This window comes from Lethenteron reissneri, unplaced genomic scaffold (genome assembly GCF_015708825.2).
Source record: "Lethenteron reissneri isolate LAM-NWPU_2019-01 unplaced genomic scaffold, ASM1570882v1 scaffold_74, whole genome shotgun sequence".
Lineage (NCBI taxonomy): Eukaryota > Metazoa > Chordata > Hyperoartia > Petromyzontiformes > Petromyzontidae > Lethenteron > Lethenteron reissneri.
This window is the reverse complement of record NW_026892263.1, coordinates 1-25,567: the sequence shown is the minus strand read 5'-3', so window position 1 is coordinate 25,567 and position 25,567 is coordinate 1. Positions and strand designations below refer to the sequence as shown.

General features: G+C 45.8%; 1 protein-coding gene and 1 long non-coding RNA gene across 4 annotated transcripts in view; one reads left to right on the top strand and one right to left on the bottom strand.

Annotated features, from left to right (window-relative positions):
- LOC133340092 (dual specificity tyrosine-phosphorylation-regulated kinase 4-like) overlaps positions 1 to 10,971 on the top strand; it is a 14,577-nt gene extending 3,606 nt beyond the window's left edge. The window contains exons 5-13 of one of the 2 annotated variants that reach the window (XM_061548158.1): positions 1,265 to 1,401; positions 2,717 to 2,863; positions 4,345 to 4,483; positions 5,688 to 5,769; positions 6,034 to 6,182; positions 7,023 to 7,083; positions 7,514 to 7,631; positions 7,966 to 8,121; positions 9,404 to 10,971. In XM_061548158.1, coding sequence (XP_061404142.1) covers positions 1,265 to 1,401; positions 2,717 to 2,863; positions 4,345 to 4,483; positions 5,688 to 5,769; positions 6,034 to 6,182; positions 7,023 to 7,083; positions 7,514 to 7,631; positions 7,966 to 8,121; positions 9,404 to 10,226 — 1,812 coding nt within the window. In that variant the 3' untranslated portion in view covers positions 10,227 to 10,971. Of the gene's footprint in view, positions 1 to 1,264; positions 1,402 to 2,716; positions 2,864 to 4,344; positions 4,484 to 5,687; positions 5,770 to 6,009; positions 6,183 to 7,022; positions 7,084 to 7,513; positions 7,632 to 7,965; positions 8,122 to 9,403 lie in introns of both variants that reach the window. The other variant, XM_061548157.1, reaches the window with a different exon arrangement.
- LOC133340095 (uncharacterized) lies at positions 9,498 to 25,567 on the bottom strand. 2 transcript variants are annotated; one of them, XR_009754829.1, is made up of 4 exons: positions 25,517 to 25,567; positions 19,523 to 19,715; positions 18,665 to 18,766; positions 9,498 to 9,617 (listed from the first exon to the last, which is right to left on the bottom strand). It is a non-coding gene; the product is annotated as an uncharacterized LOC133340095 (long non-coding RNA). The 2 variants fall into 2 exon arrangements; XR_009754830.1 differs by lacking the exon at positions 9,498 to 9,617 and adding an exon at positions 9,660 to 9,776.

Sequence of the window (25,567 nt, the reverse complement as noted above, 5' to 3'; positions counted from 1 at the left end):
TAGCTTCCAAAGGCAAACTGTTTATTAGGGTTTGAAATGGGCATAGCCCAAATGTCAGCAGCCAATATTAATGCAAGTGGTGGGCAGCCAACCCGACAGTTTCAGATCTGCCTTATGTTCGTGAACATTAGGCAGATCCGAAACTAGGTAGGATCTGAAACACGGTAGGACCAATACCTCAGCCGTGGCTGATCATTGTTTTAATGCAGTGGGCTCACATGAAATGTATTTCTCTAAGACGAAGGTACTTTGCAAGCCCACTGGCTATCAACAAAGATTCATTCATGAAGCCATCCATTTTTATCGACACAGACACAATTTAAACCGAGAAGATGGGTACAAACTGAGTAATCATTGGAAGGACGTTATCAACCAGTTTAAGTCACAACTGGCTATGATCTTCCCATCCTACCACCTTCTGATGATAGTTGTGCTTTTTGCCCATTTCAAACTTGCGCTTTCACACTAACACAGCCACTTTGCGTGATGACCTCTCGGTTGTGGCTCTGCGATATTCCAGTAACATACTAATCTGTCATTAACATAAAAATTTTCACCCGGCAACCCTTTGATTGTTTTTAGTTTTTAGTTATTTTCTTTCAATCTATGTACGTGACTTTACCGAAAGATCTTCTTGGTTCTTTCGGTAAAGTCACGTAGAATGGAAATAATAAAATAATAAAAATACAACATAATAAAATAATAAAAATAAAACATAATAAAATAATAAAAATAAAACATAATAAAATAATAAAAATAAAACATAATAAAATACAATTCTCACGACGTTTCAGCCACAACGCAAGCAGCCGTCCTCAGGTGAAGAACAGGTCTGTCAGAAAGACAGCGTCTGAATGACGCAGGAAATCCGATGGGCTGTGAAGCTGTTTGTTAACACGTGCCCAGTAGAATCAGAAGTATTTATACTGCAGGAAATCCAATGGGCTGTTAAGCTGTTTCATCTTCTTGGTTCTTTCGGTAAAGTCACGTAGAATGGAAATAATAAAAATAAAACATAATAAAATAATTCTCACGACGTTTCGGCCACAACGCAAGCAGCCGTCCTCAGGTGAAGAACAGGTCTGTCGGGGAGACACCGTCTGAATGAACACCACCAGGCTTGGCAGCGTATATTTAATCTGGGTTGGAGGGGGAAGAGCGCCTTGACAAAGGAATTTGCATATCCCAAAGAATATACATTTTCACTTCTTAAACTTTGTGATTTTAATTATATTCACTTTAAATGATTGTACCTTTTGTGCAGTTCCGGCATGAGCACCTCCGCTATCGCTATGAGGTGCTGAAGAAGATTGGAGAAGGAGGTCAAGGCCAGGTTATCCAGTGCCTTGATCACAAAAGAAACATCCTGGTGGCCATCAAGATCCTGGTGTCACCATCGAGGTAAGACTTCAGAGCCGCGCCGTCACGAGGCCGATGTTGTTGTTAAGTCCGTTGCCACGGGCAGCCGTGCGATGCAGCGGTGACACTCGTACATCAAAGCGAGAAGGGGGGCCTGGGTTCGACTCCTGATTCGGGTGCTCTGCTGTATGGAGTCTGCATGTTCTACCCCTGTTCTGCATCAGTTCCTTCTGGGTTCTCAGATTTTTCCTCCCTAAAGCTTAAAATACACACACAGTGTAAACTAATATTGGGGCAAAACATCCCATTGCTGAAAGATTACCTGCACATTACGGTAATTCCTCATTTAATGCTGTAGATACATTCCTTAAAAGTTCAGCGTTCAGTAAAAAAGTATTGAGCGAAAATAATTTTCCTATAAATAATGTAATAATAATGGTTGGCGAGATACAATGCACTCATACACCTTGAGATGACGAGACCAATGACTGAGGGTATGCCGTTACGTTACTTTATCATTGCGAGTAATGTATCATTGCAGCTCAAGAAAGTAGTTTGTTGTCGACTACTCACAGATCGTGTTATAACGGGCGGGTTTCGTTTTTTAACAGGCGTGTTCTACGTTATAACGTGAAGCGTTCCGTGTTGCAATGGGCGCGTTTGTGTTATTACGGGCACATTCCGCGTTATGCGAAAAGTGTGCCCGAATGGAAGAGGCACATTAAAGTGAGAATGCGTTGTGTTCATATTCTTAGGTTTTTTCGGTAAAGTCACGTCTATTCTTAGTCTTAAGCCTCACCTTACCATATTAATAAAAAGTGTGCCGTACTTGGCCCTTCCCCTCTTCAACCATTATATATACGGAGTGGTAGCTCTTGTAATCTCTCATTTACTTGATACAGCTGTCGTGGCTGTGACGGTTCCACCTGAAGACGGAGGCTTGTGTTGCCTCCAAAACGTCGTGATTTTTATTTTATTTTTATTTTACTTTTATTAATTTGAATTTTTTACCTACGTGACTTTACCGAAAAAACCTAAGAATATGAATCCTTGCAGTCACGAAAGCTTCAAATCTAGAATTAATGCGTTGTGTTAACATGAGTTTGCATTTAGATTTCTCAAATGACCAATCCGATTTGAATGGTTCTTCACTTTCAAATCCTATTGGGTGCCCTACACCGGCTCCTGCTCCCTCTGTGGGAGCTCCTAACCAATGTTAGTCGAGTGTGCTACTGGAACTCCTGGTGCTGTTAGACCTGGTGAATTCATATTTAATTATTTTATTGTAAGTAGAATTTGGCTCTGGATATCCCTTAAGTAAATGTAGGCTCTTCATTTGTGGACTTCCTCTGTGCAGCTCCAAGCAAGAAACATACCAGAAGATGGAGCTCCAGATAGCTCTGGAACTTCAGGACGAGGGCAGTGATGAAGATTTCAACGTCATCAAAGTCCTGAACATATTTCATTTCAGAGGACACTACTGTATCGTCATGGAGCTGTTGAAGTATGTACTGCATGCCCCCCCCCCCCCCTCCGCCAATAACGTGGTTAACTAACTTAACTTTTTAGAAGCGACCAGACCACAAATAAAAGCTTAACAAAGTAGCATTTTTCTTCTTGGTTCTTTCGGTAAAGTCACGTAGAATGGAAATAATAAAATAATAAAAATAAAACATAATAAAATAATTCTCACGACGTTTCGGCCACAACGCAAGTAGCCGTCCTCAGGTGAAGAACAGGTCTGTCGGGGAGACAGAGTCTGTCTTCCCGACAGACCTGTTCATATGTCTTCCCGACAGACCTGTTCTTCACCTGAGGACGGCTACTTGCGTTGTGGCCGAAACGTCGTGAGAATTATTTTATTATGTTTTATTTTTATTATTTTATTACTTCCCTTCTACGTGACTTTACCGAAAGAACCAAGAAGATGAATCCCTGCAGTCACGAAAGCTTTAAATCTAAAAGTAGCATTTTGATTATAAATGTGGAGGGGAAAACCAGTGGACCCACAGAAAAATTCACATGCCCACGGGGAGAACATGCAAACTCCAAATCTACAGGCATCACGGTCGGGATCAAACCTAGGACCTCCTCCATACCAGGCAGGGGAGATGTCATCTCGCCACCGCGGCAAGCTGTTAATTCTTAATTTTGGAGCTTTCGTGACTGCAGGAATTACTCTTTGGTTCTTTCGGTAAAGTCACGTATAAAGATAAAATAATAAATTAAATAATAGCATACTACGACGTTTTGATTGCAACACAAGCAATCATCATCAGGTATAAATAAAATAGCAACAAAAATCTAACCATAAAACTATAGACAAACATATGTATCTTGGTGATATCTGTCTGCTTATATGTCTGTCTATAGTTTTCTGGTTACATTTTTGTTGCTATTTCATTTCATTTATACCTGATGATGATTGCTTGTGTTGCAATCGAAACGTCGTAGTATGCTATTATTAAATTTATTATTTTATCTTTATACGTGACTTTACCGAAAGAACCAAAGAGTAAGCTGTTAATGTTGAGATGCCCACGCCACCACCCATGCATTGTAATCCTGTGGAGCTGCCATGTGCCACGGGTGCATTGGAGGCCACTTGTCTTTCCTCCATTAGCCCTGCCACTTTCACCAACCCACGCCTCCACTCAATCAGCAGGGTGGCTGCATGGCAGTGGTGATGCTTGTGCCTCTCGGCGAAAATCCCTGTGAGTTTTTATCTTCTCCCAATGGATAACCCTCCACTACCCGGCAACAAAGCCAATGAAATCAAGTTGTCAAGTGGGCAGATATGCCAACTGATTTGGTTTATGGGCAAATTGACGACCTCAACCCACACATAACTATAACTCTTAATATTGGTCATAAACGTGCACATGAACGTACAATATGAACATGATTATCGTTATCAGAATCAGTGCAGCATTGTAGGGGATGGTACTGATGCCGTGTTTTTGTTGCTGCTTCTGCCTCTCACAGGGAGAGCCTTCATGAAGTGATTAGGAATGCGGGGCTCCGACGGTTGGACATGGCGATGGTGAAAACCTACACCAGGGGCATCCTCAAGTTCTTGCGCCACATACATTCCAGGAAAATCGTCCACGCGGACATCAAGCCTGTGAGTGGACACAGCGTTCAGCTTTCACTTTGGTGCAGAGGTGTATCACTCTTTGGTTCTTTCGGTAAAGTCACGTATAAAGATAAAATAATAAATTAAATAATAGCATACGACGACGTTTCGATTGCAACACAAGCAATCATCATCAGGTATAAAAGAAATAGCAACAAAAATCTAACCAGAAAACTATAGACAGACATATAAGCAGACAGATATCGCAAAGATACATAGAGAGAGAACACACATCGGCACACAGAGAGAGAACGTCTCTGTGACGAGGCCTTAAATAGAGAGAGGGAGGTGGGGGCGGAGAGAGGGAGGGGTTAGAGAAAAAATTTGCATGTCAATGAGTAGGACGACGGGTGACAAAGTACGCAAGCTTTATACGTGACTTTACCGAAAGAACCAAAGAGTAATTCCTGCAGTCACGAAAGCTACAAATTAAGATTGCAGAGGTGTATCTTTATTGGGGACTCGTTCCACAGAAAAAAACGGCCATGTTGGTCACAGGGTCGATATGTAAGCTCTGCCCATCTCACTGGAAGGAGGCAGGGTCATGCTACCTCTGGTGACGATGATCTGGTATGAATTAAACTATCGTGTAGAGTCGTGTCGCTCTTGGGGACTCACCAGAGAGAAAACCGGCAACGTTGATCAGCATTGCCCCAAACCCTGGGAGACATGAAATGGAGTAAAAAATATTTTTTTTCAAAACGTGCGAAATGTGCATTTTGGCCTGACAACTGCTCGTTATCGAATTCCAATCTACAAATTAAAAACGTCCAAAGACAAAGGTGCAGTGGAAAGCGTCACGGAATCCGTGCACTCTCTTGTGCGTGGCTTTTTGTCTCTAACTCGTTAACGGGCACTCATCCAGCTGTGAGCTCCATGCAGCTCTCCTGTTGAAGCAACGGCAATCGGTTGTCAATAGAGCCACCCCCCTTCACTTTGATGGTGCCTGAGAGTGCTTTGAACGTGACACGCCTCTACTCACATTTACAATTTTGACATATTTGAAAGGGGCAACGCCCAGTGACAGCTGTCAGAAAACAGTGAATATTGCACTTGACTGACGCTTGTCGACAGGGCTATGCCTCATCTAGTTCCCCTGTTTAGCGTGTGTCGTGGTATGTGATTGATCCACTGCTGGCTGAATGACATCGGCATAACCTCTGAGTTTGATTTCATTCTACCCCTCCTCCAGGAAAATGTTCTCGTCAAAGACACCGTGACTGGCACCGTGAGGATCACGGACTTTGGCACGAGCTTTTTCGTGGAAAGTCAACGTGAGTGACCTCACCTGGGTGTGTGAGTGTCTGCGTGTGGGTGTCTGTATGGCTGTCTTTATGCATGGGTCTCGCTGCGTCCGTGTGAGTGTCTATATGTCAGTGTCTGTCTGAGTGTGTCTGTGTGTGAGTATCTGAGTGTCTGTAAATGTGACTGTTTATGTGCATGATGATGATGCTGTTTAAGACACAGTGTGTACACACGCACATATGTTTGTTGTCCTTGTGATTTTTGTACAGCTATGAATGTTGGTGGCACCCTAGAATACTTGGCTCCGGAGCTGTTGCTGGGCTATAGCTTGACATGTGGAGTGGATATGTGGGCGCTGGGCTGCACGGTGGCGGAGTTGGCGACGGGCAGGGAATTATTCCGGTCCAACAGCCACGAAGATCACCTCCCGCGCTGCATAGAGGTATTTCCCACACGGCGTCTGTCCGCTCGTGATCTCCCTCTCTTTCCTTGGAGTCGTGGGCTATGGTGGTGGCAGGAGGGGGGGTGGCCAATTGGTGATCTGTGAATACCGGCCGTCGTATGTTGCGTGTACACGTGTGTGTCTTGTTTGTGTGGGGGAGCGGTAGTGTAGCGGTCAGCCTGCTGTGCTAGAAACTGAGTTTGATTCCAGCTCATGGGCAACACCAGTGACGATTGTCTGAACTGGTCCTGGGCCTCCTCTAGTTCGAGACAGCCTCAACTGAGTACCTGGGTCAATTCTAGATTTGAAGCTTTCGTGACTGCAAGGATTCATATTCTTAGGTTTTTTCGGTAAAGTCACTTAGGTAAAAAATAAAAAATTAATAAAAGTTAAATAAAAATAAAATAAAAATCACGACGTTTCGGAGGCAACACAAGCCTCCGTCTTCAGGTGGAACATTCACAGCACGATAGCTGTATCAAGTGAGAGAAATTCCAAGAAACAGTCCTTGTATATATACTGGTTGAGGGTGGGAGGAGCCAAGGTAGGCCCTGAATATTATTTTTGTGATGTTCGGTGCGGCTGAAGCACGCTGTTAGGAATGAGCCTTTGTTGTGTAAACTAGGTGCGGATGATGTAAAGGTGCGTGTAAAAGGGACTGAGCCTTTTTGTTATGTAGAGATGATGCGGCTGAAATCAGCCGCCACTCCTGTCTCTGTGTGCCACAGTGCTGGCCCTCAACAAACGCTGCTAATTTTGCTACTCGATCTGACAGCACTTGTCCCGACAGTGTGCCGAAGCTATACGGGTGACCTTTGTCTTCATGTCAACCATGTGCAGATTCTGGGGATGCCTCCAAGGTACATGGTGAATGGAGCACCCGACAGAACGCAGTTCTTTGGTGAGTTGAAGCGTGGGGTGAATGACAGACCGGATTCAGTTTTAGGGAGTGGCCTCAGGCTGTTGTTATTTAGTTTTGGAGGGGGCGTCTTTGTTTTTTACATTACTTGGGTGTGTGGGTGGGTAAATGGGTGTGTGGGCAAGTGGATGGGTATGTGGGTGAGTAGGCGAGTAGGTTGGTGGGTTATTGGGCGAATAGGTGAGTGGGTGGGTGAGTGGATCAGTGAGAGGGTGGGTGGGTGGGTGAGTGGGTGGGTAGATGAGTGGGTGGGTGCGTGGGTAGGTGGATAGGTGAGTGAGCGATTGGGTAGGTGGAAGAGTGTATGGGTGGGTAGGTGGATGAGTGGGTTGATGAATCGGTCAGTAAGTGGGTAGATGGGCTATGTGGTGGTTGGTGACTTCGTCTCTTCCGCTGTGCATGGCTCCTGCAGACCATCGGGGGAAGATGTTCTGCCCAGGCAAGAAAAGGGTTCCGGGGAGCTTCCCACTTCACAGGGTGCTCAAAAGCGATGACCCGGAGTTTGTCAAATTCATCAGCTCCTGTTTGCGGTAAGAACCACCCACCACTCCCACCCCCTCCCCACGAGGATTCCCCCCTCCAATTGATTGGCGACCGCTCTCCACCGATCACCAGGAAGATGTGGAGCTGAGTGGACCTGCCAATAAGTGGTACCACTGGCCCTCTGTGGAGTTAGCTCTCTTATGGAGGAGTGGGAGGTCTGTCCAAGCCGCTGCTGGGCATCAGAGGACTGCCACTGCTACTGTGGCTTCCGCTGCTGCTGTGCGTTCCTGGACCTCGTGGGAGAAGGGAAGGAACATCAGAGCTCTCACCATGCCTCTCTCACCACGTGGCCGCGTGTGTCTCCCATGCATCTCTCAACAGATGGGATCCGAATTGTCGTATGACGCCAGCGCAGGCGCTGGCTCATAACTGGCTCCGGACCGCGGCCACCAGCACCACCACGGCCAGCAAAGCCACCACCACCACCACCGCTGCTGCTCCTGGCAGTGTGAAGCGCTCTGGAGCTGCTAAGCGACGGTAAGCCACCATCTGCTTGTCCAGTGGTCAAGGCAGTCTATAGGGGGGTGCGGGTCCTGGGGCAAGTTACACGGTGTGTGCTTACGAATAGCGAAGAAATCCTCCTCTTTCAGTCTTAAATAGAGCGATAAATGTGATGTCATCACTTGTGAGCCAATCCGGAGCGATAGCCTACGTGTTAAACGGAAGTATTACGTCTGACACCGTGACATGGAACCGCAGGGCCCCCCAAAGCGCGGGGCCCGGGGTGGTCACCCCCCGTACAGCGTACCCGGGGGTGTTTAATATTGATTTATCTTTATTGCTACTACTTCTACACTTATTTAGCCAGCAATAGCCTCACTCAGTCTCAAGACTTTTTTCAGGAGGGTCCTGCCAAGTGATTGCAGTACAGAACAAATGTACTGCTGCTGTACGATCCCAATTGAGTGATTTGGAGGTTCAATTTACAACACTGGTGAAGATGTCCATCCAACACTGGTTGCACGGCGTGTTTGTGAGGGTTCAGTTGCCAAATCCAGAGGAATGGAAGTGAAATTTTAATGTGCAATTTTATTGAAGGATCGTGTTGTCTTGGTGTGGTGTGAGGCTGTTTTTGTTGCTGTTTCGCTGCGTTGCCCAAGCTTGCATTTAGTGTTGAACAACTGACAGGATTTTATTTACTTATGCCATTTGTATTTATACGCTTTATTTTTTTAGTATACTTTGGACTCCTTTTGTTTTGTTTGTTGTTATAACCTGCTGACCCTGTGACTTGACTGGACATCTGTGAAAGAAGAGCTTCATAGCTCATCAGACTCCTCTTCATCCAGTTTAAAGAAAGATTCTGATTCTGGAAACCCATGCAGGGGGGGGGGGGGGGCGGGCAGGGTAGGGTGGTTGGTAGAACACACTCCACATTCCACACAGAGAAAGTGGCCCACGTATGGGAATCAAACCCAGGTCCTCTCTGGCTGTGAGTTCCAGCCAAAGAGAACGTGTAGATTCGGTTATATACGGATTTATTTTTCCATAATTGGTTTCTGGGTGAGGACCGATAATGAAGCGGCAACATATTTCCCAAGTTGCCCTTCATCCACTGAGACACCGCCAGACTAATGCCCATTTTGTAACCAGACTCACGGTGGGCAAAGGTATGCTGCATTATTGCGGCACTGTTAATTAGCTGGGTTAATCTTCTGCGGCACACAGTTAGTCCACCCATAGACGATGGGGGGGATGGGGGGGACTGATTTCTGCTGGAGCAGGAAGTTGGAACGGTGTCGTGCGCATCTCTTCACAGAGTGGAGCTGGCACAGCGCCCAACCTCCTTGCTCGCCCAGGCCTCTAAAGAGAAGTTGAAGGTTGTGGAGGAAGAGACCATGGTGGAGGAGCTGGTGGTGCTGGAGGAAGAGGAGACTCTGGTAGAGGAGTTGGTGGTACTTGAGACGCTGGTGGAGGAGTTGGTGGTACAGCAGGAGACCCTCGTGGAGGAGTTGGTGGTACTTGAGGAGACCCTGGTGGAGGAGATGGTGGTACAGGAGACCCTGGTGGAGGAGTTGGTGGTACAGGAGGAGACCCTGGTGGAGGAGTTGGTGGTACAGCAGGAGACCTTGGTGGAGGAGTTGGTGGTACAGGAGGACCCCCTGGTGGAGGAGTTGGTGGTACAGGAGACCCTGGTGGAGGAGTTGGTGGTACAGGAGGAGACGTTGGTGGAGGAGTTGGTGGTACAGCAGGAGACCCTGGTGGAGGAGTTGGTGGTACAGCAGGAGACCTTGGTGGAGGAGTTGATGGTACAGGAGACCCTGGTGGAGGAGTTGGTGGTACAAGAGGAGACCCTGGTGGAGGAGTTGGTGGTACAGGAGGAGACCCTGGTGGAGGAGTTGGTGGTACAGGAGGAGACCTTGGTGGAGGAGTTGGTGGTACAGGAGGAGACCCTGGTGGAGGAGTTGGTTGTACAGAAGGAGACGCTGGTGGAGGAGTTGGTGGTACAGGAGACCCTGGTGGAGGAGTTGGTGGTACAGCAGGAAAAGAGGAAGCAAGGGAGCCTGGCCCGCATAGGGAGAGCCATCCGCTCACTCCTCCGACGTGTGCTGCTTTGTGGTGGCCGGTCCACTGCACAGTAGGGGTGGTGGAGGTGGTGGATCAGTGTGAACCCTGATCACTTTTACCACACTCACCACACTCACAACACTCACCCTGCACCCACCCACCCTGTAATACCCTCCACCCACCACACTCACCCTGCACCCACCACACTCACCCTGCACCCACCACACTCACCCTGCACCCACCACACTCACCCTGCACCCACCACACTCACCCTGTACCCACCACACTCACCCTGCACCCACCACACTCACCTTGCACCCACCACACTCACCCTGCACCCACCACACTCACCCTGCACCCACCACACTCACCCTGCACCCACCAGGTGGAGGTGGTGGATCGGTGTGAACCATGATCACTTTTACCACACTCACCACACTCACAACACTCACCCTGCACCCACCCACCCTGGAATACCCTCCACCCACCACCCACACCCTGCACCCACCACCCACACCCTGCACCCACCATACACACCCTGCACCCACCCAGTCCGTGATACCCCCACCCACCACTCACACCCTGCACCCACCACACACACCCTGCACCAACCACACACACCCTGCACCCACCCAACCTGTGATACCCTCCACCCACCACCCACACCCTGCACCCACCCACCCTGTGATACCCTCCACCCACCACCCACACCCTGCACCCACCCAGTCCGTGATACCCCGCACCCACCACACTCACCCTGCACCCACCACACTCACCCTGCACCCACCACACTCACCCTGCACCCACCACACTCACCCTGCACCCACCACACTCACCCTGCACCCACCACACTCACCCTGCACCCACCACACTCACCCTGCACCCACCACACTCACCCTGCACCCACCACACTCACCCTGCACCCACCACACTCACCCTGCACCCACCACACTCACCCTGCACCCACCACACTCACCCTGCACCCACCACACTCACCCTGCACCCACCACACTCACCCTGCACCCACCACACTCACCCTGCACCCACCACACTCACCCTGCACCCACCACACTCACCCTGCACCCACCAGGTGGAGGTGGTGGATCGGTGTGAACCATGATCACTTTTACCACACTCACAACACTCACCCTGCACCCACCCACCCTGTAATACCCTCCACCCACCACCCACACCCTGCACCCACCACACACACCCTGCATCCACGACCCACACCCTGCACCCACCATACACACCCTGCACCCACCCAGTCCGTGATACCCCCACCCACCACCCACACCCTGCACCCATCCAGTCCGTGATACCCCGCATCCACCACTCACACCCTGCACCCACCACACTCACCCTGCACCCACCACACACACCCTGCACGCACCACACACCTGCACCCACCCAGTCCGTGATACCCTCCACCCACCACCCACACCCTGCACCCACCACACACACCTTGCACCCACCCAACCTGTGATACCCTCCACCCACCACACACACCCTCACCCACCACACACACCCTGCACCCACCCACAGCGTGATACCCACTACCCAACATACTCCACACAGAGGGTTAGTGGTTTAAGAGGGTTAGGGGTTTAGGGGTATAGGGATTTAGGGGTTTAAAGGGTGATGGGTTTAGAGGGTTGGAAGTTTAGAGGGTTCGATATTTATTGGACTAAGAGTTTATGGGTTGACAGGTTTAGAGGATGATGGGTTTAAGGGTTTAGAGGGAGGGTTTTAAAGGGTAAGGGGTTTAGAGGGTTAGGTGTTTAGATGGCTATTGTTTTAGGGGTTTAGGGACTTCAAGGGTTAGGGGTTCAGAGGGTTAGGGTTTTAGAAGGTTAGGGTTTAGAATATTATGGGTTAAGAGATTTAGATAGTTAGGTGTTTAAAGGTTTAGAGGCTTTATGGGTTTCGATATGTAGAAGTTTAGTGGTTTAGAGGGTTAGAAGTTTAGAAGGTTATAGGTTTTAGAGTTTAGGGGGTTTTAGGGGTTTAGTTTAGGGGTTCAGAGGTTTAGGGTTTTATGGTATAGGTGCTTAGAGGGTGAGGGGTTTAGAGGGTTAGGAGTTCATTGGGTTAGGGTTTAGAAGGTTATGAGTTTAGAGAATTAGGTGTTTAAGAAGTTTAGAGAGTTTATGGGTTTTGATTGTTAGATGTTTGTTGGTTTGGAGGGTTTGGATTTTAGAAGGTTATAAGTTTAGGTGTTTAGATGTTTGGGGTTTAGGAGATTTGGGTTTTCGAAGTTTAGGGGTTTTGAGGGTTAGAGATTTATAGGGTCATGAGGTTTAGGGGTTAGGAGTGTAGAGGATTTAACACCCAGACTTTCACAACTAATATTATCCATAATAAAGGTTTTTTTGGGTTAGTCTCCAACACACCGGTGTGCAAAAGGAGAAACGAATTGGCACTTTTTGTTCACGTGACAAACTTTACTAATTGGTCTTTGGTTCGTTCGGTAAAGTCACGTAATTAGAAATAAAATAAAACAAATCACGACGTTTCGATCGCAACACAAGCAGTCGTCATCAGGCAAAGGAGTCAGCCTCTAAACACAGACAGTTTATAAGGGTGTGGGGATGGGCGTAGCCCAAGTGTATCAACAGCACCAGGAGCATGGGCGGTGCACGAGTGCCAATGCAGCAACAATGCCCATGCAGCAATAATGCTCATGCAGCAACAATATCCATGCAGTAACAATGCCAATGTAGCAACAATGCCAATGCAGCAACAATGCCAATGCAGTGGGTGAGAGAGCTGCTGTGGCAATATGTTATGTAGGTAAGAAAGAGGAGAGGAGCAAGGGGAGAGAGAGAGAGGGGGGGGGGGTACGGGGATGAGGGGGTGCTGCATGAGCGCTAAGGGGAGAGAGGACGTGAAGCTGGGAAGGAAGTGGGTGGGGCTGCAAGTGGGAGGCTGGGAACGCTGGGGATGCGGGGGGAAATAACTCGGAAAAATAGACCAGTACCCGGCAGATATAATAGAACAATCATGAACAATTAAGGTTTTACCTGGTTAATAGCATCCTTCCAATAATTGCTCAATTTGTATCCATCTTCTCGGTTGAAGTTATATCTATGTTTATATATCTGGATGGCTTCATGAACAAACCTTTGATAGTAGCCCGAAGGTTTGCAAGAGTACCTTGGTCTCGGAAGAAACAATATCATGCGAGCCCACAGCATTATAACAATGTTCAGCCACGGCAGAGGTATTGGTTCTGACGTGTTTCAGATCTGCCTTGTGTTCATGAACACGGTCCGAGACATGTTGTTTCGTTTCCCCAATGTAACTGCTACCGCAGGTACAAATCAGTTTGTAGACTCCAGATGGGATTAGATCACGGATTTTGTGTACTGTATTGAATTGGACCTGGATCTTGTGTTTGTTTTAAGATTTTGGAAATCTTTTTGGTAACACCTGCTATGTATGGTAACGTGATGGTTTTGATTGGCTTCTCAGGGGGTTGTTTCTCCATGGTTGGAGAAACAGCTTTGCGAATAATGCGGTCCGAGTACCCATTAATCTTGAGGGCCTGGTGTACGTGTTCCAGTTCACTGGCTAGGTGGTGTTGGTCGGAAATGCAGTGGGCCCTATGGTGTAGTGTTTTGATGAGGGAATTATTCTGTGCCGGATGGTGGTGGGAATCAGGTTTCAGAAAGGAATATGTGTGGGTGGCTTTCCTATAGACAGTGTCCCAACGAGCTGTCAGGTCTCTTCTCAAACAAAACATACAGGAATGGTAGCTTACCATCCTTCTCCACTGCCATGGTGAATTTGATGGATGGGTGTATGGAATTGATGTGGTTGAGAAATTGGTTCAATGATGGCAGGCCATGTGGCCAAATGACGAAAGTGTCATCTACATATCTCTTCCACAAGGAAGGGCGTAGGGTGGATGTCTGGATGGCATTTGTTTCAAATTTCTCCAGGAAAACATTCGCTATCACTGGTGATGAGGAAGAACCCATGGGGGTACCTTCATTTTGTTTGTAGAAAGTACCATTCCAGGTGAAGTAAGTGTTGGTAAGGCAGTGCCTAACCACAGTAGGTACATCAAGATTCAGTCCATGTTGGACTAAATCTTCAATTATTGCTAAAGTGTCAGGTACAGGAACCTTGAACAACAGAGAAACTACATCAAAGCTGACGAGTAAATAATCTGGGGACAGTGAAATGCCCTTTATTAGAGAGACCAAGTGAGCTGTTACGTACTGCTAAGGTAGTCTTGCCAATGAATGAAAGCAAGGTATCAGACAGAAAACGGGCCAGTTTGTAGGTAGGTGAGTTGATAGTGGAAACGATTGGCCGAAGTGGAGTACCTTCTTAATCCATGATCTAATCCCATCTGGAGTCTACAAACTGACTTGTACCTGCGGTAGCAGCTACATTGAGGAAACGAAACGACATGTCTCGGACCGTATTCGCGAACACAAGATAGATATGAAACACGGCAGAACCAATACCTCTGCCGTGGCTGACCCTTGTTTTCACGTTGTGGGCTCGCATGATATTGTTTTTTTCCGAAACCAAGGTACTCTGCAAACCTTCGGGCTACTACCAAAGGTTTGTTCATGAAGCCATACAGATTTATAAATATAGACATAACTTCAACCGAGAAGATGGATACAAATTTAGCAATCATTGGAAGGATGTTATTAACCAGGTAAAACCTTCATTGTTTATGGTTGTTCCATCATATCTGCCGGGTACTGGTCTATTTTTCCATGTTAATTTCCCCCTGCATCCCCAGCGTTCCCAGCCTCCCACTTGAATCCCCGCCCACTTCCCCCCCCCCCCCCCCCCCACAGGCTTCACGTCCTCTATCCCCTTAGCGCTCACGCCCCCCCCATCTTCCTACTCCCCCCCTCTCTCTCTCTCCCCCCTTGCTCCTCTCCCCCTTTCTTACCTATATAACCTCTTGCCACGGCAGCTCTCTCACCCACTACATTGGCATTGTTGCTGCATTCGCATTGCTGCTACATTCACATTGCTGCTGCATTGGCATTGTTGCTGCATTGGCATTGTTGCTGCATTGGCATTGTTGCGACATTGGCATTGTTGCTGCATTGGCACTTGTGCACCACCCATGCTCCCGGTGCTGTTGATACACTTGGGCTAGGCCCATTCCAAACCCTTATAAACAGTTTGCCTTTAGAGGCTGACTCCTTTGCCTGATGACGACCGCTTGTGTTGCGATCGAAACGTCGTGATTTATTTTATTTCTAACTACGTGACTTTACCGAAAGAACCAAAGAGTGTGGATTCCTGCAGTCACGAAAGCTTCAAATAAAGATTCACTAATTGTCGGATGGTGGCGGGTTTAACGACACATTTATATTTACACAATCTAACCCAACAAACCTTTATTATGGTATAAGAGGGTTAGGGTTGTAAAGGGTTATGGTTTTAGTGGTTTTGGGGTTTAGAGGGTGAGTGGTTAAGAGGAGCGGTCCTCAACCTTTTTGGTACCAGGGACTGGTTTCGTGGAAGACAATTTTTTCACGGACTGGAGGGGGGGCGGGGGGTCACCATTGGGTCTTTCTCCCTTTTCAAAGAAGCTCTGCAGCGATGTTTGTTTTTTACTCATTTTGGCTAGGGTTCGCTTGTGAGCTTACCAAAACTGCGCAGTGCGGGAAAGAGGCGCAGACGGAAGTGGGCGAGCCATGTGCGGACAAAAACAAGTGTCGGATTCTGACTTCTCATAAGGAGTGTGCAACCTCGATCCCTCGCATGCGCAGTTTACAGTAGGGTTCGCGCTCCTATGATAAGCTAATGCCGCCGCTGATCTGACAGGAGGCGGAGCTCAGACAGTAATGCGAGCGTTGAGCGGCTGTAAATACAGATGAAGCTTCGCTCGCTCGCCCACCGCTCACCTGCTGTGCTGCCCGGTTCTTAACATGCCACAGACTGATACCGGTCCGTGGCCCGGAGGTTGGGGACCTCTGGTTTAGAGGATTGGAGTTTAGATGGGATTTAGAAGGTTGGGGATTTAGCATTTTAGAAGGTTAGAGTTTGAGGTTAGGGGTTTGGATGGTTAGGTGTTTAGAGGGTTGCTTTTTAAAGGTTTAGAAGGTTAGGGGTTGAAATAGTTAGGGGTTTAGAGGGTTCGGGGTTTAGAGGGTTAGGGGTTTAGAGGGTTAGAGTTTTAAGGGTAAAGGGGTTTAGAGGGTTAGGTGTTTTAAGGGTTCGTGTTTTAGATGGTGAGGGTTTTAGATGGTAAGGGGGTTTAGAAAGTTAGGTATTTAGAGGTGTCGAGGGTTTATGGATTTCGATTGTTAGAGGTTTAGGAGTTTAGTCGTTTATAAGGTTATTGGTTTATGAGTTTAGATATTTCGGGGTGTTTAGGGAATTAGGGATTTAGAAGGTTATGGATTTGAGGATTTTCAAGGGTTAAGGGGTTAGAGGGCCAGGGATGAGAGGGTTTAACACCTACACTTAATATTATCTGTAATAAAAGGTTTTTTTTTTTTGTTAGTCTCCAACACAGCGGTGTTCTAAAGTAGAAACAAATTGTCATTTTTTGGTCACGTGATAAAATGTACTAATTGGCTGTCGGGTGGTGGTGGGTGTAATGACGCATTGACATTTACATGAACTTACCCCCAAAACCCGTTATTAAGGGGATTAGAGAGTTGAGAGTTTAAAGAGTTAGATGTTGAGAGGGTTAGTATTTTAGGGTAATACGGGTTTAGAGAAGGTTAGGTGTTTCAGAGGGTTGGGGTTTTGATGGTTTGGGATTTAGGTTAGGGATTGAGAGTTTTAGAAAGTTACGGTTTTGAGGATGAGAGGGTTAAGGGTAGAGTTTTATGGTTTAGAAGGTTATGGGTTTAGAGGGTAATAGGTTTAGAGGGTTAGGTGTTTCGAGGTTTAGCCGTGGTAAGATAAAAAAATTGTTTAGTTTCATTTGTATATTTGTAAATAATTTGTTTACCTCTCCTGTCGTGTTTTGTATTCTATTTTTGTTGTTACATTTTGACCCGCCTGACTGCTCATCTGTGAAAAAGATCTTTATTGCTCGTTAGATTCCTTCAGTACAAAATAAATACTCTTTTATTTTTATTCTTATTGGCCTCTGTACGAATCTATGGATTTCGGTGTGAGTTTTTGGGTCTCTTTGAATGTATGGATCTCTGTATCTCTGTGTGAGGCTATGGGTCTCTGTATGAGTCTATGTGTGTGTGTGTGTTGGAGTCTATGGATGTCTGTTGGAATCTATGGGTCTGAGTATGGATGTTTGTGTGAGTAATTCTGAAACCTATGGGAGCTCCAGTGAGTCACACTGAACTATATGGGAGCGTCAGTAAGTAACACCGAACCCTATTGGAGTGTCAGTGAGGAACACTGGACTCTACGGGAGCGTCAGTGAGTAACACTGAACCCTAGGTGATTTCTAACAGCACTTACCCACAGTTTCTTCAGGCTATACGGTAAATCCCATACACGGAATGTATGTCTTTGTGCGTGAGTTTGTGAGAGTGAGCTTGTGTAAATTTGAATGAGTCATTGAGTGTGAGAAAGTTTGCGAGAGTTTGTGAGAGTGTGTGTGTGTGAGTTTGTGAGAGTAAGTTTGTGCGAGTGAGTGTGTAGTGTAGTCTCAAATGAGTACCTAGAATGGTGTGAAAACATGGCCACTAGTGAGACCAAGGCGGCCGTGCGTGGTGCTGGCCACCCACCCTCTCGTGTTTTGTGCTGGTATTCATACTGTAGGTGCTCATGAACAGCACTTGCCCCCAACAATCTGTTAAGGCTATACGGGGGGTCTTTGTTTTTGTATGTGTGTTTACGTGTTCGTGTTGTTTTTTTTTGCGTGCGTTTGTGAGTGAGTGAGTCTGTGAGTTAATTATTGAGTAGATAAATGGGTGAATGAGTGATGATGGGTTGATGAGAGAGTGTGAGTGAGTGGTTGAGCGAGTGGCTGCGTGAGTATGAGTGAGTAGGTGAGGGAGTAGGTGAGTGTTTACATCTGTGCATGAGTGGGTGAGTAGGTGAGAAATTGAATGAGTGGGTTGGTCAGTGAATTTCTGAGTGAGTCGGTGCGTGAGTGAATAGATCAGTGAGTGGATGACTGAGTTGGTAAGTTAGTTTTTTGTGATTGGGTGGATGAATGCATGTGTAAAGACAGTACAGGGGACTAGCGGTCACAGGGTGTAATGACAGGTTAATGAATAGACAGGGTGAACGATCTGCGGTCTACGAGAAGGATCGAGAATAAGGCTGTGGCCAAGTGACAGAAGGGAGCAGGTGTGGATCAAGGACCAAGAGCCATCGAGAAGGTTCTAGAGAGGGGGCGTGCTCACGGGTTAAGGGATGGCCACGCATAGGATAAAACGTGTCGAAAACGAGAGGCTCGGGGCTGCTGAAGCCGGTGTCTTCGCCTGTCAAGTGTCCGTGCCTTCAATGAAGATCACCGACAAGAAACGTGTCTCCTGGGGTCATTACAACTGGTGTCAGAAGTGGGGTACCATCATGTCACGGTATAACCGAGGGAAGAACCCACCTGAGATGACCTTTGACGAAGGAGAGGACGAGGAGGAGACCCGCCTTCAGTCAGCCCCGGGAGGCGGGGTCCCGGTCAACAACCCCGTAGGTGAAGTGGAAGCTGCGGTGGCAACGAGGGGGGGGGGGGGGGGCGACCGACAGCAGCTACAAATCATGGAGGGGTGGAGCGAGGTGATGGGATGGCTGACCAACTACTGGCAGCAGTCGCACAGCTCACCTTGCGGTTGGGCAAGGCTGCGGTGAGAGGGGGAGCCACGGACAGCGTGGAGGGGATCGTCGCGGTGGGAGCTGCGCGATCAACAGCCGCAGTCGTTCGCGTGGTGGAAACCAAGCAGGAGAGCTTTACTGAGTCTCAAGACATTATCAGGAGGCTCCTGCTACATTGGAATGTTTGGCCAATTGCATTGAGTGGTGCATGTGGGAGGAAACGGTACCAAGTAGAACGTCACGAATACGAAGAGGATGCACCTCAATGATAAGGATAGATGGAATCAAGAATCCATCCATGTACGCCTTCGACTAGTTACCTTGTGGCCTAAGCCCACAACACCCGGTATTCCCAGGGAGTCTCCCATCTAAGCACTAAACCCAGGTCTGCTTACTCTCTCAAAGCCAATGAGATTGTGTGGTGTATTCAAAGCCATTGGGTTGAAGGCAATCGACAGGCAGGCAGAGCGAGTGGTGGGCGCATGGGTGGCAGTACAAGCGGCCGATGTAGACCACTCTGATAGAGGTGGTCGAGCCAGATGATTGCGTAAGGAGTAGTGGAGTGGTGCATCGTGGCCGTGATCGGACATCAAGTGGTCAAGCAGGTATTGTGTGCAATGCAGTAGAAACCAGTTCTGAACCGTCACACCGGTGGTGAGAGGCTGCTGACTTGGAGACGTTTGCCCCAGCTCCAATTCCGAGTTGGCCAACTGTAATAAGCTCGAGATCCTCCTGCGAGCTCAGGGAGGCCGGCTCGGGGCGCTGGCGCTGCGAGTCGGCCACGGCGAGGGTCTGGAAGGGGACGTCTGCTGTGGGCGGCCGCCAGACGGGATTCCGGGTCTCTGCACGGTAACAACGATGGCGGGGAGGACAATGATGAGGGCGACGGGTACGAGCAGTAGCGGCAACAACTGTGACAACAACTGACGCGGCATCACGTAGCGGATAGCGCACCTCGCTACTGACCCGGCGAGCCAAGTTGGAGTCAAACTCGCGGTTAAGAATGGCGACAGCAAACATCAGAACCGATTACCATCTCCCTGTGCGCTCCTCGTGACCACCTGGCTTATAATAGTTGCGCATTTACAAATTTACCAACTTAGATTCAGATGAATACGAGAACCTGGTGTGGCGTGTAGTGAACGTCAGCACGGGGGAGACGAAGGCGGCCGGCCATGGCGCTGGTCACACCACCTCCCTTGTGTACAGTGCCCTCCTTGATAGGTGCGCACTTGACCTAATATTCTGTGTAGGCTACAAGACCTTTGTCTTTACGTGTGTACATGTGTGCGAGTGTGCACGTGTGTGCAAGTGTGTAAATGTACAAGTGTGCACGTGTGTGTGGCCTCAAGGTGCATATAACCTGGCACAAGCGTCGTGGTGACGTCACCGTCACTTAGTGGCGAATGGCGGTTGTTGTGTTTTATACAATGGAGCATTTGTAGAGTGGAAAGTGGAGAGTTTTTCTATATCTGGGCAGTGTGCTCATGACCAGCTCCGGTTTGACAGCTGAGGCGGCATTATCTATTCATCGGCTGTCTAATGCTGGGTGGAAGCTACTGTCACTCCACACGAAGCTTTGGATCGTCTCAATCAGTCATGCCCTTCCTTATCTATACTTGTGAAATGTTGACCCCTCATGGAACATCTGCGCTGGTGAGATTTAGGCTGGCCTGCTTACGATCCATCCTTGGTTTAAACAGGATGGATTGTGTGAGGAGCTCACAAATCCCTGAAAGACCGCGACAGTCCCATCAATGAGCTCCTCCAGCAGGCAACGCTGCATTCACTAGGTCATGTCGCCCTCATGCCAAACCACCTCATGCCCAAGCTGTTTCTGTTTGTCCAGTTGGAGAGGTTAAAAGGTGCAAGAAGCGGGCTGGAGTAGAGATGGACTGATGCAGTATGGGAGGATGTGGAGCTGAGTGGACTTGCTGAAGATCGGTACCAGCGGTGTCAAGATCGACCTCTATGGAGGAGGCTTGTCAAAGACGCTACTGGGCAGTTGGAGGCAGTCGCACTCCAAAAACAACTCAGGGCAGAGGAGCGGTGCTCACAACAATGAACGGAGTGCTGGGTGGCTAAAATGCAGCAAGTTGGCGCAGTAAAGGACACAGCTGGTGCATCCACCAGGCATCTCAGTCAACCCATGGCATCTGGGTATGTCCCGTGACCTGGTGTCAGTGAACTTTCGACACTTCACGTGGCCTCAAGTGCACCTAGCCTGGCACCTTGGTGACGTCACCGCCACTTAGTGGGGTATGGCGGCTGTTGTTGTTGAGCGTACACGTGTGTACGAGTATATACGTGAGTGTACACGTGTGATGCGGCTAAGCGGTAGTGCTGTACTAACAGTAGTAATAATAGCACTGCGGTGTTAGTAACAGCAGTAGTTATACTAGTTATAATACTACGGTATGGCAGTAACAGCAGTAGTTATACTAGTTATAATAACACTAGTGTGGTAGTAAAAGTAGTAGTTATACTAGTTATAACACTAGTGTGGTAGTAACAGTAGTAGTTATTCTAGTTATAATACTAGTGTGGTAGTAACAGTAGTAGTTATACTAGTTATAACACTACAGTGTGGTAGTAACAGTAGCTATACTAGTTATAATAACACTACGGTCTGGTAGTAACAGTAGTAGTTATACTAGTTATAACACTACAGTGTGGTAGTAACAGTAGCTATACTAGTTATAATAACACTACGGTCTGGTAGTAACAGTAGTAGTTATACTAGTTATAACACTACGATGTGGTAGTAACAGCAGTAGTTATACTAGTTATAATACTACAGTGGTAGGAAACAGTAGCTATACTAGTTATAATAATACTACGGTGTGGTAGTAAAAGTAGTAGTTATACTAGTTATAATACTACAGTGGTAGTAACAGTACTAGTTATACCAGTTATAATAACACTACGATGTGGTAGTAACAGTAGTTATACTAGTTATAATAACACTACGATGTGGTAGTAACAGTAGTAGTTATACTAGTTATAACACTACAATGTGGTAGTAACAGCAGTAGTTATACTAGTTGTAATAACACTACGGTGTGGTAGTAAAAGTAGTAGTTATACTAGTTATAATACTACAGTGGTAGTAACAGTACTAGTTATACCAGTTATAATAACACTACGATGTGGTAGTAACAGTAGTTATACTAGTTATAATAACACTACGATGTGGTAGTAACAGTAGTAGTTATACTAGTTATAACACTACAATGTGGTAGTAACAGCAGTAGTTATACTAGTTGTAATAACACTATGGTGTGGTAGTAACAGTAGTAGTTATACTAGTTATAATACTACTAGTGTGGTAGTAACAGTAGTAGTTATACTAGTTATAATACTACTACGGTATGGTAGTAAAAGTAGTAGTTATACTAGTTATAATAACACTATAGTGTGGTAGTAGCAGTAGTAGTTATACTAGTTATAATAACACTACGATGTGGTAGTAACAGTAGTAGTTATACTAGGTATAACACTACGGTGTGGTAGTAATAGTGGTAGTTATACTAGTTATAATAATACTACTCGTGTGGTAGTAACAGTAGTAGTTATACTAGTTATAATAACACTAGTGTGGTAGTAACAGTAGTAGTTATACTAGTTATAATAACACTAGTGTGGTAGTAACAGTAGTAGTTATACTAGTTATAACACTACGGTGTGGTAATAGTAGATATACTAGTTATAATACTACTACGGTGTGGTAGTAACAGTAGTTATACTAGTTATAATAACACTAGTGTGGTAGTGACAGTAGTAGTTATACTAGTTATAATACTACTACGGTGTGGTAGTAACAGTAGTAGGTGTACTAGTTATAACACTACAATGTGGTAGTAACAGTAGTAGTTATACTAGTTATAATAACACTAGTGTGGTAGTAACAGTAGTAGTTGTACTAGTTATAATAACACTAGTGTGGTAGTAACAGTAGTAGTTATACTAGTTATAATAACACTATGGTGTGGTAGTAACAGTAGTAGTTATACTAGTTATAATACTACAGTGTGGTAGTAACAGTAGTAGTTATACTAGTTATAACACTATGGTGTGGTAGTAACAGTAGTAGTTATACTAGTTATAATAACACTAGTGTGGTAGTAACAGTAGTAGTTATACTAGTTATAATAACACTACGGTGTGGTAGTGACAGTAGTAGTTATACTAGTTATAATAATACTATGGTGTGGTAGTAACAGTAGTAGTTATACTAGTTATAACACTACGGTGTGGTAGTAACAGTAGTAGTTGTACTAGTTATAACACTACGATGTGGTAGTAACAGCAGTAGCTGTACTAGTTATAACACTACGGTGTGGTAGTAACAGTAGTTGTACTAGTTATACTAGTGTGGTAGTAACAGTAGTAGTTGTACAAGTTATAACACTACGGTGTGGTAGTAACAGTAGTAGTTATACTAGTTATAACACTACAATGTAGTAGTAACAGTAGTAGTTGCACTAGTTATAATAATACTACGGTGTAGTAGTAACAGTAGTTATACTAGTAATAACACTACGGTGTGGTAGTAACAGTAGTAGTTATACTAGTTATAATACTACAGTGTGGTAGTAACAGTAGTAGTTATACTAGTTATAATAACACTAGTGTGGTAGTAACAGTAGTAGTATACTAGTTATAATAACACTATGGTGTGGTAGTAACAGTAGTAGTTATACTAGTTATAATACTACAGTGTGGTAGTAACAGTAGTAGTTATACTAGTTATAACACTATGGTGTGGTAGTAACAGTAGTAGTTATACTAGTTATAATAACACTAGTGTGGTAGTAACAGTAGTAGTTATACTAGTTATAATAACACTACGGTGTGGTAGTGACAGTAGTAGTTATACTAGTTATAATAATACTACGGTGTGGTAGTAACAGTAGTAGTTGTACTAGTTATAACACTACGGTGTGGTAGTAACAGTAGTAGTTGTACTAGTTATAACACTACGATGTGGTAGTAACAGCAGTAGCTGTACTAGTTATAACACTACGGTGTGGTAGTAACAGTAGTTGTACTAGTTATACTAGTGTGGTAGTAACAGTAGTAGTTGTACTAGTTATAACACTACGGTGTGGTAGTAACAGTAGTAGTTATACTAGTTATAACACTACAATGTAGTAGTAACAGTAGTAGTTGCACTAGTTATAATAATACTACGGTGTAGTAGTAACAGTAGTTATACTAGTAATAACACTACGGTGTGGTAGTAACAGTAGTAGTTATACTAGTTATAATACTACAGTGTGGTAGTAACAGTAGTAGTTATACTAGTTATAATAACACTAGTGTGGTAGTAACAGTAGTAGTTATACTAGATATAATAACACTATGGTGTGGTAGTAACAGTAGTAGTTATACTAGTTATAATACTACAGTGTGGTAGTAACAGTAGTAGTTATACTAGTTATAACACTATGGTGTGGTAGTAACAGTAGTAGTTATACTAGTTATAATAACACTAGTGTGGTAGTAACAGTAGTAGTTATACTAGTTATAATAACACTACGGTGTGGTAGTGACAGTAGTAGTTAGTACTAGTTATAACTACTCGGTGTGGGTAGTAACGTAGTAGTTGTACTAGTATACACTAAATGTGGTAGGAACCGTAGTAGTTGTACTAGTTATAACACTACGATGTGGTATTAACAGTAGTTGTACTAGTTATACTAGTGTGGTAGTAACAGTAGTAGTTGTACTAGTTATAACACTACGTTGTGGTAGTACAGTAGTAGTTGTACTAGTTATAACACTACGATGTGGTAGTAACAGTAGTAGTTGTACTAGTTATAACACTACAATGTGGTAGTAACAGTAGTAGTTGTACTAGTTATAACACTACAATGTGGTAGTGACAGTAGTAGTTGTACTAGTTATAACACTACGATGTGGTAGTAACAGTAGTAGTTGTACTAGTTATAACACTACGGTGTGGTAGTAACAGTAGTAGTTGTACTAGTTATAACACTACAATGTGGTAGTAACAGTAGTAGTTGTACTAGTTATAACACTACAATGTGGTAGTGACAGTAGTAGTTGTACTAGTTATAACACTACGATGTGGTAGTAACAGTAGTAGTTGTACTAGTTATACTAGTGTGGTAGTAACAGTAGTAGTTGTACTAGTTATAACACTACGGTGTGGTAGTAACAGTAGTAGTTGTACTAGTTATAACTACAATGTGGTAGTACAGTAGTAGTTGTACTAGTTATAACACTACGATGTGGTAGTAACAGTAGTAGTTGTACTAGTTATACTAGTGTGGTAGTAACAGTAGTAGTTGTACTAGTTATAACACTACGGTGTGGTAGTAACAGTAGTAGTTATACTAGTTATAATAACACTACGGTGGTAGTAACAGTAGTAGTTGTACTAGTTATAACACTACGGTGTGGTAGTAACAGTAGTAGTTGTACTAGTTATACTAGTGTGGTAGTAACAGTAGTAGTTATACTAGTTATAACACTACGATGTGGTAGTAACAGTAGTAGTTGTACCAGTTATAATGTGTTAGTGTTCCTCCCATCTGCTGGGACTTTGTGGGTCCCAACGGGCCCGCGATGAGGTGGGCGCTGCTCAGGGTTGACGGCTCTGCCCACACACTCCCACCGATTGCGTTCAAGGCGAAAGTTGACTGCGACCGCGGGGCCACGGAGGGCA